Source organism: Monopterus albus, unplaced genomic scaffold (genome assembly GCF_001952655.1).
Source record: "Monopterus albus unplaced genomic scaffold, M_albus_1.0 scaffold7.1, whole genome shotgun sequence".
NCBI classification, from domain to species: domain Eukaryota; kingdom Metazoa; phylum Chordata; class Actinopteri; order Synbranchiformes; family Synbranchidae; genus Monopterus; species Monopterus albus.
In genome coordinates, this window is record NW_018127887.1 from 5,639,953 (window position 1) to 5,656,039 (window position 16,087).

At 38.3% G+C, this 16,087-nt stretch overlaps 1 protein-coding gene and 1 long non-coding RNA gene across 8 annotated transcripts in view; both read right to left on the bottom strand.

Annotated features, from left to right (window-relative positions):
• hsd17b12a (hydroxysteroid (17-beta) dehydrogenase 12a) overlaps window positions 1-2,454 on the bottom strand; it is a 17,843-nt gene extending 15,389 nt beyond the window's left edge. Inside the window, exon 1 of the mRNA XM_020623188.1 lies at window positions 2,131-2,454. Within this exon, the coding sequence (XP_020478844.1) occupies window positions 2,131-2,308 (178 nt within the window). The 5' untranslated portion in view covers window positions 2,309-2,454. The remainder of the gene's footprint in view (window positions 1-2,130) is intronic.
• Window positions 2,455-3,235: 781 nt separating this feature from the next.
• LOC109973385 (uncharacterized) overlaps window positions 3,236-16,087 on the bottom strand; it is a 44,803-nt gene continuing 31,951 nt past the window's right edge. For all 7 annotated transcript variants that reach the window (XR_002276813.1, XR_002276817.1, XR_002276812.1 and 4 more), the window contains 4 exons: window positions 9,161-9,420; window positions 6,152-6,244; window positions 5,541-5,580; window positions 3,236-4,027 (listed from right to left, as the gene is read on the bottom strand). This is a non-coding gene — a long non-coding RNA (uncharacterized LOC109973385). The remainder of the gene's footprint in view (window positions 4,028-5,540; window positions 5,581-6,151; window positions 6,245-9,160; window positions 9,421-16,087) is intronic.

Below are 16,087 nucleotides of genomic sequence, written 5' to 3' on the forward strand. Positions count from 1 at the left end.
ATTCCTGCTCTGCATGTGAGAGCTGCAGTGTCTCAGCCCAGCACAGGCACAAATATGAGCTGTGATAATGTAAACTTTCCTAAAACCAAAGAAATAAAGACTAAACATTAAATACATGGCCATACAAAAAGGAGAAGGATTATATCTTGTGATCAGTCCTTGCTGATCAATAGCAGCCGGTTGCAATAGCAGCCGTGCAGATTGCAAAAGCACAATTAAAGGAAGAGTCAAGTCCAACTCAACACATTTTTCTTAGAAATCGTTTCAGTCTAGAAGCACTGGGTAAAATAAAATGGCATTCTGGCATCATTTCCCAAAGTCTGGTGTAGTGTGGTTGTTTGACTAGCCAATACTGTCGTCACGTCAACATGAACTTGATAACTGCTAAATCGAGCTACAACAGAAATGAAATGGGTATTTAAGATTAAATAATGTTGATTTACTGTGAAATTTCCACAGCTACACGTTTCAGAATGTGTTCCTACAAAGGTGCTATCACTCAGGATTCGCTCTCTTATTGCTTAATGTGCATTAAAATAAAGAGTGATATAATTCCCATTAAATGGTTAGAGAAGGTTTAACTTGTAGCAACAGGTGCCTCTGTCCTTCAGGGAAAGGTGGACACAGGGAGCTGCACCAGGTATGTCTATGTGCTTTAAAAAAATAAATCGCACCACTGCCTAACCTGGTCAGACCTGCATATCTGGTACTACCAGCTAACAATGGTATTTAACTGCAACAAAAATTGACACATGGAGTACCTCCCCGAGAAATCATTCGTGGTTTCGAAGAATCCACAAGGAAAACCTCTAGATCTGACATGATACTGGGGGTGGTGGGGCAATCAGAATTTCTATATAACCAATGGATGACAAAGCGATGAACAAGCGAATGAGTCATCGATGTGCACCGGTATTCCTCCGCATACTCCAACAGAATGACTAAAATAAATGCACACTAGTCGCTCCTAAAGGCACCCTACCTTTGCGTCATGCGTTTCATTTCCTCTTATGGCGCACAGGGCATCAATTAAACTGCCCATTCATAAAAACGACGATTTAGAGGTAAAGTGCGTCACGGTGTTAAAAAAAACACACCTGGGTTTAAAAAAAAAAACATGCATCCAAATAACCAATAACCCAGGTCTCCTGCTTTTTCAGTGTTAGAAAGAAAGGGAGCAGATTATCAACCTATCCCAATACGAAGGGGAGCGCTCGGCAAATTGCGCAGCAAGAGGCTCCCGACGCAGCACTCCTCTCCATATGGGAGACTGGAGAAGTGGGTCAAGCCGTTGCAGGGCGATTCCTATGAGACTAGACTCAATAAAACCACAATACCCATAGATTTGAGTGGTAATTCGCTTCTATTTGGCCAAGGAAGTTAAAATATTACACCACAATATAGAGTCAGATCCATTCTAATCAAACATGTAGGACATACTGAATGGGGCAAGTAATGGCAAAGAGCAATGATTAGAAAGAAACTACAACCAAAAAAACATGACAAGACACCGCCTGAATATTTTAGCATACAAAGTGTGATAAAGGATAACACACGTGTCAAAATGTTGGACTAACTACCACAATGCCACATATATTGAGGAATCGAAAGCTATGAAAATGATCTAGATGTAGGTCACAAATGAGTGCATGGGTTTGTCCTACATCATGCGGATGGGCTAATGTGGTTCAGTAGTGCGCTGGCTCAGAGCTCACCCACATAAAACAGCTTTCTGAAAAGTGCGCATTGCCTGCGCAATTTGGCTTCTGGCTCACCAGTATGGGGCATCCCCCTGCCGGTCCAAATGTGGGTGAAAACGCTGATTGGAGCCCCTGCCAGAAGACAGTGCTGCGTTTGCCGCGAGAAAAAAAAAACGCATTGAGCCATTAAAGACCATTATCGTGTCATTCAATCAGCTGCTTACCTGTGCCTGTTACGCAACACCAAACTCTCCATGAATTAAGACACACAAAAAACCAAACCAGAATGCAGCTCTTCTTTGTGCCAAAGTCAAGTTTGAGCTCAGTAATTTAATTCTGGTGTTTGCATGTCAAGTCCACCTGCCTACTTTGAGCTGCCCTCTTCGTGACCGTGATGTAGGTGCGTGAAAACTGTTGTCACCCAACTCACCTGCCCATTTGCCCAGCTTCGGAGAAAGCAACTGCCCATTTCCCAAGACCCAGATCCTAAAGCCTGAGAGCAGCCTGTAGAGCAACCACAACGCCAGAGAGGCCACTGTGAACGCGCCGACCCAGAAGAGAGGCGTCTCGGCCTGGCGAAACATCTCCTTAGCGTTCATCGAATCCATGGCAGTGGCTCTCGTTGACTCGGCGTGTGTGAGTGTATGTGAAGACCTCAATTTTAGGCAATGTGCTCTAATTTCCAAGCCACAACGTGAGAGAGAGTCCCTTTATAAGGAGGTTGTAGCATCACACACACTCCCCCAACACTTGTCTAGCCTGATTTAAAGTGCACCGCCCACCTTCTACTCTGCACCGCCCCCATCTACTTCGCACTGGCTGGAGTAGCTGTTTCTCGGCTGATCCATCCAGTCGGTTGGTGCGTTTACCTGTCAATTAAGTCCAGAGCTTCTCCCATTCATTCGAATTTCTGTATGAAGCAGGGTGGGTCAAACGGAGACCGGGACTAGGAGCGATTGGGCAAACATTACGGCAGCTCCCTTCCGGGGTCTGTCATTGGCTCTCGCCAAAACAGGTTTGTCGGTTTCAGTCAGAATTATGAAACCCTCCAAACCCACGCTTTCCGAAAAAAACTGCCCACACCACTTTATGAATGAAAGAATGCTCTCATTGGTGAAAAATGTGTGCGTCCACCCTCCCCTTGGAGAACGTTTGGAAACAGTTTATTGGTTAAAGTGATGCCAGTCTGTGAGGTCAGACTACTGCCACCTAGACATGAGTCACTTGCCTATTTTAAGTATTCTGTCTGCATCATACTACTGATAACCACCGAACAAATGTGAACACAGGTGCAGTGAGGCATCCTGGCTCACAGAATCAGTCATGTTACGCCAGATAACTTTTCCACACTTGCTTTTGCTGTAACATGCGCAAGTACCGGCTCCACACAAAGAAAAACTACAATCCCCAGCCCAACTTTCTCTTCCAGAATCTCGCGAGATTGTGCCCATCGTAGTAAGTTTCCCCATCCAAAACGTTGAGGAAAGGGAGGTGAGATGTGATACATGTGTTACATAAACACCAAGACAGGCATGTGAATTTCCATCGCTTTATTTCACAGTTTTTTAAACATTTCCATGCGCACGAATAAGTCAGTCGTCTTTACAGACGCTGGATGTTTCAGCACAACCAGCTGTCACGAGTTGTTCTTCAACGGTATGTGTTCTCTGTTCCCCACTCCGACCCAGAAAGGATACTTGAAACAGCCTTTTTAGTCTCCAACACACCTCTTCCACCGCCATGCTCCCTGTCTCTCTCTCACACACAAACTAAACATGAAATGCAGACAAACCTTGTCTGTCTGGCAGAAAACAAAGCCTGCCATGTACTCAGCAGAGAGACAGGAGTATAAAAATGTGTCTACATGCTGACAGTCATCACGCAGCTGCTCGAATTCTTTGACACAAGTGGATGGACCGAAGCCAACGTGACACCAGGAGTATCGACCAGCAATTTGTATAACACTCACAAACGAGATGGAATTGAATGTATTTCTGCAAGATAAAATATATTTACCAAATGTCACCTTTGACAAAATTATCTTCACAAAAATACTTTTGACTACAGATTTTGTATTCTGGCATTATTGCAAAATCAATATTACACATTGAACTACAGACTGTAATATGAACCCAGGTTTTGCACACAAATTTTTACCAGCAATGTTGTACATACTATACATTTTAGTGTGGTGTAACACAGTCAGCAAAATGTACCCTCAAAGTGTGTTTAAACGGATAATATTAAATATCATGACACACACACTCCTATCGGACGTTTTGAGAGTCCACCTTCATGTGTTGGTCGTGTCCTCGCAGTTCCAAAAGCTGAAAATAAGAGGAAAATGTGGATTTACTCGTGAACAATTACCCGTAAAAATCTCTACACGTGTTTGTATAACCTGCAAGACTTTGACCACGCAGAGAAAGTACACAAACATACTAAAATATCATCTTGTCCACCGCTTCTTAACACGCGTGATATTGCATTTTTGTGGGGCATTTTATTTTTAAATCCACGCAAGGTTAGAAATATTTGTGGTGCCACAACGACACCACAACAGCGTCAGTTCTTTTTCTTCTTTGCAGGCTTTTGTTTTGTTTACCCTTTTTCCTAGTAAGCACACACACACACACACACACTCACACATACCACCTGCCCTAAATTCTACAACACAAAGCTTCAGTTTCTGTCCCACCTTTTCTCAACACACACATACACGCTCTTTCTAACAGCCATTAAGAGTCCGTACTACACACACAGTCCGACCGTCAGCTTTAACACGATGCAACATGATGAAGAAGTTGTTCCGCTCATCGTGTTACCGGTATCTCATACCCTCACCTTAGTGAGACCACATTTTAATTTGTATTGTATTAACTGTGTTAATAATGAAACTAGACTTTTTAAGCTGAGAATAAATGTCCCGAATGAAAATGGGGAAAAGGTCACATCAGGGCAGCTTTTAGGACTAATGTTTCCTTTGTGCTGACACTTTCTCACGCTGGCAAAATAATAAAACAAATATCCTGACTGTCATCACAGATTTCAAAGAGTTTGTCATCAGAAATCATGTTAAGTTAAGCTGAGCTGCTGTTGACAATTTAGTCCTTTATACACAGACCTTGCCGTAATTTACAGGACAGTCAATTAACATGTTTTCTTCCTTTTAATTCTCGTGCGTCGCTGTCCAGCTTTGTGGTTCTGAAATGCGTGTTTCAGCACCACGCAGCTGGACAGCGACAACACAGACCCTGACTATAAACACTGTCAGGTGACAACGCACAGCGGGGTCCACATGTGTACGAGCAGCAGACACACACCTGACGAGACCAGCCAGCACTGCTGTGCTGTGCTGTCCTGTCCTGTCCTGTCCTGTCCTGTCCTGTCCTGTCTTTCACACACCACTGCCCGCCCTACAGTGAAAAGTCCTGCTGCCGTTTCTGCCTCTTTTGCTGATAACATTCATCATTTACGTCTGTGACACAACATGCTTGTAACAGCCAAAAAAAACAAACAACACATGTTCAAAAGAACCATCCAGCGCAGCAAACACACAGCATAGTTCTCCTTTTACACATCCAGACGTTGTGCAGTGATAATCACAGTATTCAGGAGTAAAAACGGTGAAAAGCTGGTAGACCCCCAAAGAAGTCACATCTAACTTTCCTTTGTAAACTGAAACATGACGGCTCCATTTACAAGTATCTGCTGAGCGAGTCGTACCCAGAAACTATCTGACATCGGACAGAGGTTCGGTGCACACTCTCAACAATATTACTACACATTTACATTAACATCTACTGTTAAGGTTTATATGTTCTTTTTTTTATTACATACGCTTCATCCTCCGACGACAGCAACGTTACAGCAGCTGCATCTGAGGACACACAGGAGAGAAAGGAGTCTCCTCATATTTTAGCAAAAACTCAGACCAGTACTTCTTTATTAACGTCTAACATTTGAACCTTTTATCTCATATTTCCATGTCTGTTACTTTTGAAATGTGACTGATAAAGATGATTGAAACATTACAGACAATGTTCAGTGGTTTTGACAACTATACAATTCTTGCAAAAATATATAGGCTTTTATTGAAAACCTTTTAGCATTTTACATTTATAAACATGATCATTTTTCACTCACTAGCAACTTTAAAATGTAATTTCATAAACTGGGAACAAATAATTCCCAACAGTAATTTGTACTGTGTATAAGGATTTAAAATATTAGTCTTCTACCAAGTTTCTATCTTTAAAACATAAGGTTTAGTTTGTATATATTTACACATCATCTACTGTCTCATCAATTTACATTTTATAGTTTTTCAGAAATAGGTCCATAAGTAGAATTTGTGCAGGTATGTGTTATGACACAGCACACAGTATACGTAGGTTGTCGTGATTTGTTTTTGCAACACATATAACATGAAACATACAATATATACTCACCTGTATGTGTGCACATTATATCCAGCTGAGTAGACAGTGGTGAATGTGCACAGCTGTGGTGCATGTGGCTGCTGTCACATCATCCTGCTTATCCTGCAGGAAAAAATATGGAGATGACATTACAAATCATAAAGTAAAAATTTTTGTAACACCCACATGCTCACACATATAAAGTAAAGAGACACAGTAAAATAACATATACTTCGCCTTGTGCTGATTTGGAAACACACACACACACACACACACACACACACACACACACACACACACAAACACAAGAGATATACCGACACAGTTGTCATCATACACATTTGAAAATGATAAACTCTTACACTCCAAAAAATGTGGACACAAACGCACACACACACACACACACACACAGCACTATACATTTCTGCAATGTATTTTTAACATAAGCAGCTTGAGTTATAGTCAAAACCTACTTCAAAAACCATCTCTGAACATATAAACTATAAATTCATCTAATTATCTCAAATAAAAAGAGTTAAAGTCGCTGTGAAATGAACAAAACAGATCAGTAGAATTTTTAACTAGGGGGCTCATTCAACCTTACTGTGAGTTTCATAAACATGCAGGGGAATGTTTAAATCATAAACTGGTATTCTCTCACTCTGAGAGTGAATTTGCCAAACTTAACACCCCGTACTTTAACACAAAGCTAAAACTACTGGTTTACATACCCTAAAATATAAAGCAGATCTCATTTTAGTCAATAAAATGTATTAAAATATAAATGTGGCTTTATGTGTGTCCTGAGATGCACTTGTTATATTTTTAAACAACTGTTTCTCTCAGTTTCATTGGTTGAACATGGCAAATGTGCACATACACGCGCGCACACACACACACACACACACACACACACACACACACACACAGGTAGTAAAGCTGGTACATTGTTAATTTAAACCACCACATGAACGCTACTTTAAGCAAAACAAATAAAGCCTTGAAAACTTTAAAATAGTGTTGAATAATGTGTTCAAATGTTCTGAATTGAGGTTGTATATTTGTGATCAATACTGCATCAAATTTACATTTCATATAACATTCTATGTTTAATCTGCAGCTTGATATTTCATGTACAGGAGCCTGTAAATGACTCCCCACCCCTGCTGGAAATTTCTTAAACTGATGCACGTTCCACTGAGATGCCTGCTGTGTTCGACATTTCACTTCTGTGTCAGTAAGACAAGCTTGTAACATGCTGACAAATACTGTACACACTGGGTGTCTGAGAAGTTACCATGCTTTCTTAATTAACATTAGGCTTCTGTGTTGTCTGATGCTGGCCTTTAAATGACCACTGGATGAGCCTGTTAGTGTCATCTGCCTCATATACTGTATGATGGAGGTTTGGACATGATTTTACTGAAGCAGCTTTTAAGGGTATTACTCTGCAAAACCTGCTCCCAGGCACATCTAAATTTATTTCATCATTTTTGGTTAAAAAAAAAAAGTTTTACTGCTTCTGACTGCATAACTGCTGTAAATGACTGAACAAACATCAGTTGCCAGTTTATTAGGTACACCAAGCTGAGACTAAATCACTCTAGATCAGCATTCCTTCTTGCTTTAATGTTCAGTTTTGGTGCAAACCTTTTTTTTTTAGAAAGGTGTTGATTCAACTATGTGTTTGTGTTGTCGATGAAGCATATAGTATGTATAACATTTTGTCCTGCTCATTTCTATCAGTGAGTGTAAGATTAAATCAGAAACACCTCTGTATAAAGCAGTTCAACAGCATCACACACTACAGCCTCCAAAATGATCACACAGTTGAATCCATACCTTTGAAAGAGTTTGAACTAAAACTGAACATTATCACCTTCATGAAGGGAGGATATATATCAGGATACTTGTATTAGACCACATTAGATTTAGCTAGGCATACCTAATAGACTGGCAACTGGGTGCAAGCAATCAGCAACTTTATCCTGAAATACTCGCTTTGCTACTGACCATCAAAAATCCTCTATCAGACAAACTCTGGTCAAGACATTAACAGTTCCAGGAGACAACAGACTAACAGACTAGAGTAAAGACATGTCCAACTGATGTTTATAATGTTCATGTGGCTGATTTAGGCTCGCCAGTCTTTAAGAACAGGTTCATTCTGTTATTTTTTTGTCCAACTGCTCACAAGAGATGTGAGACGGAGAGTAGTGTTACTTTTAATATTTAGTAAACAAAACCTTTCCTCATTTCAAAAGGGAGCTCCTCAAGTCCCTTTAAGGTTCCCTACAGAAACATGCTCCTTGGTTTGAGAAACATTAAGCTAGTTTAATGTTAATGCTACTTTACATAACCTTTAAAAGTTATGACACTGGATCCATCAAATGTTTTGGTGAGGATAGATTCAAACACTGCTCCAGAATTGACTGAAACATCTGTAAGTGTGCTGTTTGCACACATCCTCTCCACAAATGATGTGGGAATTAATCGGCCTGCACTGACTCTGACTCTGGTGATTTAAAAAACTCACTTATTCTGCTGCTTTTAAGGTGCATTTAAATGGTCAAAATGTCAAAAATCCTGACAAGGAATACAAGGTGGTTAAAACCAGGTACAAGCAGGTGTGCTGATTCCTTTGCATCTGTACTGCGCTTGTTGGAACTTGACCAGCCTTTATCTTTTTCTTTCTCCACCTTTCTGCTTGCTTTTCCCATCTACTTCCCTTTTTCTCTGCCCATACATTTTGAGTAGACAAACTAAATATCAATGTAACACAGAATATGAACCTAAATTAGACAGGTTGAATGAGGCAGAGCTAGCTGTGAATAATACTTGTTACCTTTATGAGTGTCTAGTTTTTACATACAACAAGTTCTTGAATTAAGGCTTTTGCTTATTGATTCTGCAGTGATAAAGTGTGATTATTTCAATGTTTTTGATTATAAATACCTTTTGCTTTCAACTGAAATGATAAAGTTTCAACAGGAGGAAAACTCATTCATACATTTGCAATTAAAGGTCACACCCATTTACCTTTCACAGCTGTGATTAGATGACTCTCCCCGGTTCTGAGTGCAGGACACGGGTGTGCCTCACTCAAACCAGCTTGACTCTCACAGTTTTGGGTGGTGCTACTTGAAAAAAAGGTGTCAGTTGAGCCAAGATCTTTTGCTGCCCATCCCGTTGCCTCCTCCCTCCCTGACAGGGCCTTCCTTTTTCCTTTCAGCTGCTTCTTATCCTTCATCAAGTGTTTTACTTCCATTCTATTTCTTCTTAAAACCATCAATTCTGTCCTAAAAGTAGAAAAGAAAAGAAAAACGGCAGATTCAGAAATAGCAGGGACTACACACACTTTCTGTGGCATGCAGGCACATGAAAGGAGATTAATCTTAAATTTCTACTGAGTGTGGGCAAATGCAAGGGACCTAAGATGTCAAGAAAAATATCTAAAGATGTTTAAAAAAAAGTTAAATGCTGTATGTTGGAAAGGATGGATTGAGCTTATTAAAGTATTTCTACAAGGCTGTAGTTGTAGTGTAACCTCCTGGTTCTCAGCTATGGCCAGTTATGAGTTAACATAATGAACTAGAATGAGTCCAGTAAATTATCTATAAGGCACAAGACTGTAACTTTTTCCTTTCTTTTTCCTTTTGTTATTATTTTCCCTTTTGTGGTTTGAGTAATCCTGTCTGGTTGTATAATGCAAGAAATGACTGATATCTTGGACTTGTTACTTTTCCCATCCTTAATACTGTACAAAAGAATATTTCAAAAATATTCTGCCTGAAGCAGGGCCTGTGCTTACAAAACACCAGTCTGTCAGTGTAGGTAAGAGGGATGTTTGGGGCGGGACACCACCAGTGGGTGTCCTGCTTTTCTCAAACCCTTAGTCCCACAGAACACACTGCTCACAGGTCTGCTTTTTGGCAAGACTGACTCTGCATGTGCTGCTGTTACAGTAAGTAATGCATAAATATATGTAAAGGAACAAGAAAATATCAGAAGGAGAGTGTACAGCATGTTAATGTGCACATGCACACAGACATAAAAAAAAGAAGAAAGGTAATGTCACAGGAATCTACATGCAAGGTGAATAGGAGTCAACATACACACAACTCCACACATTCAACTATCTGTTCTTTAATTACTCTGAAAAACACAGAAGACTTACACATAACAGTGATGCTATAAAGTGAATGGTAGTTAATTTAAAGACTACAGTCAGTGATCACTGGCACATGATTATAATAATATTTGCACTTAATCTAAACCAGTGATTGCACTGGACTCATCAGGCAACATGACTGTGCACACACTGTCACACAGAATCTGAATTCCAGTGTAAACTTAGTTGTATATTTTGCTTTTGTGCAAATGCATATTTGTATATTACATCATAACACAGTACTTACAGCTGTTTTACAACACCTTTTTTGTTGTCTTTTCAGCTATCTAGTCTTAAATTCCTATTTTATTGCTATAATCTTCATTTTACTTTTCTAATCTGCACCTAAACAAATTTGTAATTGAATAAAGTCTGACTCTGATATTTAAAGTATTAACTTGCAACATTTTTATTTTACCATTCCCATTTCACAAACCTTATCAATCTAATATTTTTTTCTTTTTAGTGTCAAATGTGAACATTGCTCCTAGTGATTTATATCAGCCCCAAAATAAGATCTTCTGTGTGTGAATCTATGCATTTTGTGGTCAGATGCAGGGTTTGTCACTAGTTTTTGATGGACTGGTGTTTTTCTTTTCCTTTTATATCATATTTCCTTGGATTTCATGCAATTGTTATGTTGTGCACATGTTACTAGTCTTTATGTATTTTAATGTAAGGTACAATGAGTTTTCTTCTAATGAAATGTACTGAACAAATATAAATTGCCTTCTCCTTCCACCCCCAAAATCACTGCATTGAGTCAATTGTAATAATACAGTTGGATTATTTGTATTAAGATGCATTTTCCTCAGTCTAATTCCCCTCTTTTATGGCATGAACTCTCTAAAATACCATCGATTTTTAACTTGTAATAGTTTGACATCAACATCTTTAGCACAAGCTTCTCTGACAAAGAGCCTGTGAGAGGCAGGAGTGTTGCTCTGCTGCTCTGGAGCTGAACAGTCAGCCATTTTCTGTCACACAAGTAAGGCTTCACTGAGGCTCCACTGCTTAAGAAACCAAGACTTTTATAACCATTTTTGCCTAAATTAAGACTCCAATATGTAGACATAGAAAGAAAAACATCTAGCCCTGATTAACAACAGCATTAATGAGGCTAATCATTCAGCTATTCCTCAGCAACAGTCTTCACTAGACTGACTAGCAAACCGATAATGGTCTTAACAAAATGGCTGAACTGCACCTTCAAGGATAATCATACAGATAAATAAACATGTGGTATCTAAAATTACAGTGCAGATAATCTAATTTCATCTGCATTCGTGTCTTTTAACTTATGACTGAACTGATTTCACCTGCAGTTCTAATCTTTTAAGAGAAATTGTAAAGCAAAATTTTGTTTTTAGTGCATTAAAAAAGGATTTAAGACATACAAGGGCATTTTCTGTAACTTGTAATGATTTTTAATAGATGCTTTGTAGGAGTATGTAGGATATTTTCCCCTGTTCTCTGCTTTAGTTACTGTACTGACCATCAGCATGATCTGTGTAATGCCCAGTTGTTTGAGTGACAGCCACATAACTACATTTGTAGTGAATATTAGCAGACTTATATCATTACTGACAAAACAACCAACTGTGCCGTGCTCCCATTTATATGCAGATGTTGTGGTTTTGGAGTTTTGCTTTGTTTTGTTTTGTTTGTAAGTTTGGCTACATTGTTATTTTTCCTGTATATATCCAAGCTGCAAACTACAGCAAAATAAAGAATACTTATATGCAGCTGCTATATATCATCAACAGTATAACAGCTGAGGGTTCAGACTGTCAGTGCAGCACTGCTCTGATCATGACCCTGCTATTGTGGAAAGAGCGCAGTGCAGAAAACATGCAGGAAAAGGAAAGTGAATTTGTTAATTTACCAATATCAAATCCCAAATAAATTGTGTTCTGTTGATATTTGTATTGTAAATTTTATTGAAAATAATAAGTGAAGAAGTTTAAAACAAATAATTTTCCCTGTAGAATCTATAAAAGTTTCTCCTTTGAGCTTTACTGTTGTCTTTAGCACCTCTGTAATCAGTGGGTAAAAAGACCTAAAACAATAATGGAGCAGAAAAGACTGAAACACCTGGATGTAAACAGTTCAGAAAAGTGTGGTTTTAAGTTTGGCTGTTCCTGAAGACTGTGAAAATGTACATCTGACCTTGAAAATGTGTCTTTAAAAGTTTATTTTAATCTACAAACATTCCTTCCCTTGTGGCACACGTTAACCCAGCTGGTTATCCACCAAGGTCCTTTTTCAGAATTTATTTTAAACATTTTATTGTTGTTTGTGTCCGTAGATGTCTGACTCATGCCCAAACTGTAAATGAAAGGAGATTAATCTTAAATTTCTACTGAATGTTATCAATTTTACTCATGTTTGGAAGGTAAGAATTAAAGCCACACTGCTCTGATCATGATCTTGTTACTAAAGATTGTAGAAACGTGACAGGAAGAGAATGTGAAGATTTTTTTAACACTCACTGAAATTAATAGTTTAAAAAAAAAAACAGGACTTTAAAACTGATGAAACATGGTGAATCAATCAGTCTATAAGGTGATTTTTAATGGAAATTGCAGTGAATTTAATCATGTTAAAACATACACACACTCTCTCTCTCACACACACAGACACACACACACACACACACACACTGAACTGTCAAGAATTTCATACTTTACATTTTGTGTTTACAGTTTGTGGAAATGTACATTTACTAAGATTTAAATTTGAAAACAGTTGCTAAATAATGAAAAACGCGCAAACTGTAAATTATGTAATTTGTGTACCAGTCAATAAAGTGTATAATACAAGCTAACAAACATACACTGCTCCAGTAATAGTACAAATATGATTTAATCCACAAAATGCAGTGAAAATGATCTCAAAACATTTTATATTTCATGGTTTTAGAACAGGCTTACAAAGTCCTCTTTGGGTAAAGAAACATCTAAAACATTTCTGCTTGTGAAACTGTTCTGAAAGTGACCGAACAAACCCTGAATAAATGGAACTGTTATCAAGTTAAAAAAACACCAATTTTTATCATTTTGCTTGATAAAAGATATTCTGTAATTGCCAGAATCTCCTCTGAAAGCAACACTATGCTTCTGGACACAACACATGCTGCTTTTACTGTAACACGTCTGATGCTCCCTCTTTTCCTTCCTCACTCACAAAAGTGAAAACTAAGAAAGGTGAATGAAGAAGAGTGAGGACAAGAAAAGAGAAGCCAGATCAGAGTGTGTACAGGTCCCACTTTAGGCTTTGGTCCTACTACACACACCTTGATTCTTAAAAACAGGTGTGTGTTTGCACTGTGTTTTACTTTTGTCTTGACTGTCCAGTTTGTCTTCCATTTGTTTAGCCATTCTTGACTCTTTGTTATTTATATGCATGTAGGAATCAGCTTAATACAAATTGTTAGCATCTGCATACTGATGATTTCTTTAAAAATGGTTTAGTACATTTTGTGTTTTTTTTGACCGTGTCCCTGTGCAATTGACTTCCTTTTACCATTTATATTTTTACTGGAAAAGCTTTGGAATCCATCATTCTTTCCTTTCTATATAATCTTTTTCAGTTTCCTCCTTGTTCTTTAAAACAAAACACAAATATATATCAAATCCATTTGACAACATGACACCTCCATAAATGTAGGAGTAAACAGAATAACATAATCCAAAGTCTTGGGGCAGGAGACTGCTTCTGAAGTTAGAAAAACATACAAGTGACCTTGAAAATAATAAGTAATGAAAGTGTGTTTTGGAGTGTTGTGTCCAGTTTTACATGACCTCATTTGTAATGAGTGTAAATCCTGTGAAATTAATGTCACATTGTCATTTAAGTCATAGTTAGAGTGTCAGCAATTTACACAGAAAAATACAAACGGCTGAGTAAAACCTCTAAGTATTCAAAACAAACAGATAATGAATAAAGAGACATGTTTACTGAATGTTTGCGATGACTGAACTGTTCACTTTTCAGTGCCTTTTTTGAACTTTTCTGATAAATAGCTGACAGTTTTCAGTGACACACAAACGTATTTGAGGTAACTGAAGTGTTTTACTGGGCTTCTCATTCTCAAAAAAAAGTGATGAGGCAGAGGTTGAACTAATGAACTACAGGGAAAAATATAAGCTGACTGCTGTCAGACCTTCTGAAAATATTTAATGCTTTAGCCCTAAAACCAGACTGAGCAGCAGCTGATATGATTGACTTGGGTTTTCATGTTTAGCTGGTCCAACAGTCCAGCATCTGGCAACACAATGGGGTCAGTTTTATTCTGTATCCAGCCAAAAGACTGACAGAAGATAAATCACAAATGCATTTTTACTGAAATGTTTTTATATATGTTATCCTGCATGTTCATACTGTGTAAATTAAGAAATAATACAAGACTTGCAAACTCCAAAGCAGCTCAGACCGAAGATAAAACATTCCACTCAAAGTGGATCTTTAGCAATGTACTGGCTGATTGTGTGATTTTTATACTGCTTCTGGTAACATTCTCTCCACATCTTATGTGTGTTTTTGTGTGATCATTCTTTTAAAATTCTTTGTACATTGTAAAAAAAAAAAAACCTCAGAAAAGTTTACGGTAGTTTAAACTATCTTATTATATTTTTAAAGTCCTATTCATGTATCTCATTTTATATTACCATGTGTTTTCTCTTATATATATTCTTTGCCTTATAGAAAGCATTTTGAATTGTCTAATCAGTGACATGTGTTACACAAACTTGCCTTGCACATGATATTCCGGCTCAGATCAAACATTACTCTTTGTCTTTTAATCGTTGTCTGATTTCAAATCAAATTGTGAACTGTTTTAAACCGGCTTAAATCACCCAAGAAATCAAACCCAAACGTTTTTGTGTAATACCAGATGATCACAGCATCTTACTGCAGAGACTTGAACATGTTATTGGGATTAAAGGAACTGCGCTAAGTTGGTTCAAATCTTATTTATCAGAAAGATTTCAATTTGTTCATGTCAATGACAAATGTTCCACACAAACTGACGTTAGTCACAGCGTTCCACAGGGCTCTGTGTTAGATCCAATTCTCTTCACTTTATACATGCTCCCTTTAGGCAATATTATCAGGAAGCACAACATAAATTTCCATTGCTATGCAGATGATACTCAGTTATATTTATCTATGAAGCCAAATGAATCAGATCAGCTGGTCAAACTTCAAGCATGTCTTAAAGACATAAAGGCCTGGATGACCTGCAACTTCTTACTTCTAAACTCTGACAAAACTGAAGTTATTGTGCTTGGGCCTGAAAACCTTAGAAATCTGCTGTCTAATCATATAGTTACTTTAGATGACATAGCTCTTGCCTCCAGTACTACTGTGAGGAACCTTGGAGTCATCGTTGATCAGAATATGTCCTTTAAATCACACAAAATCCAAGTCTCTAGATCTGCCTTCTTTCACCTGCACAATATTGCAAAAATCAGGAGCAACCTGTCTCAAAGTGATGCTGAAAAACTGGGCCATGCATTTGTTACTTCCAGGCTGGACTACTGTAACTCTTTACTATCAGGATCTCCCAATAATTCCCCAAAAAGCCTCCAGTTAATCCAAAATGCTGCAGCCAGAGTACTGACAGGAACTAGCAAGAGACATCATATCTCTCCCATATTAGCTTCTCTCCACTGGCTCCCTGTAAAATTCAGAATAGAATTTAAAATCCTTCTCCTAACATACAAAGCCCTTAATGACAAGGCTCCATCGTATCTTAAAGACCTCGTAGAGCCGTATCATCCTAACAGAGC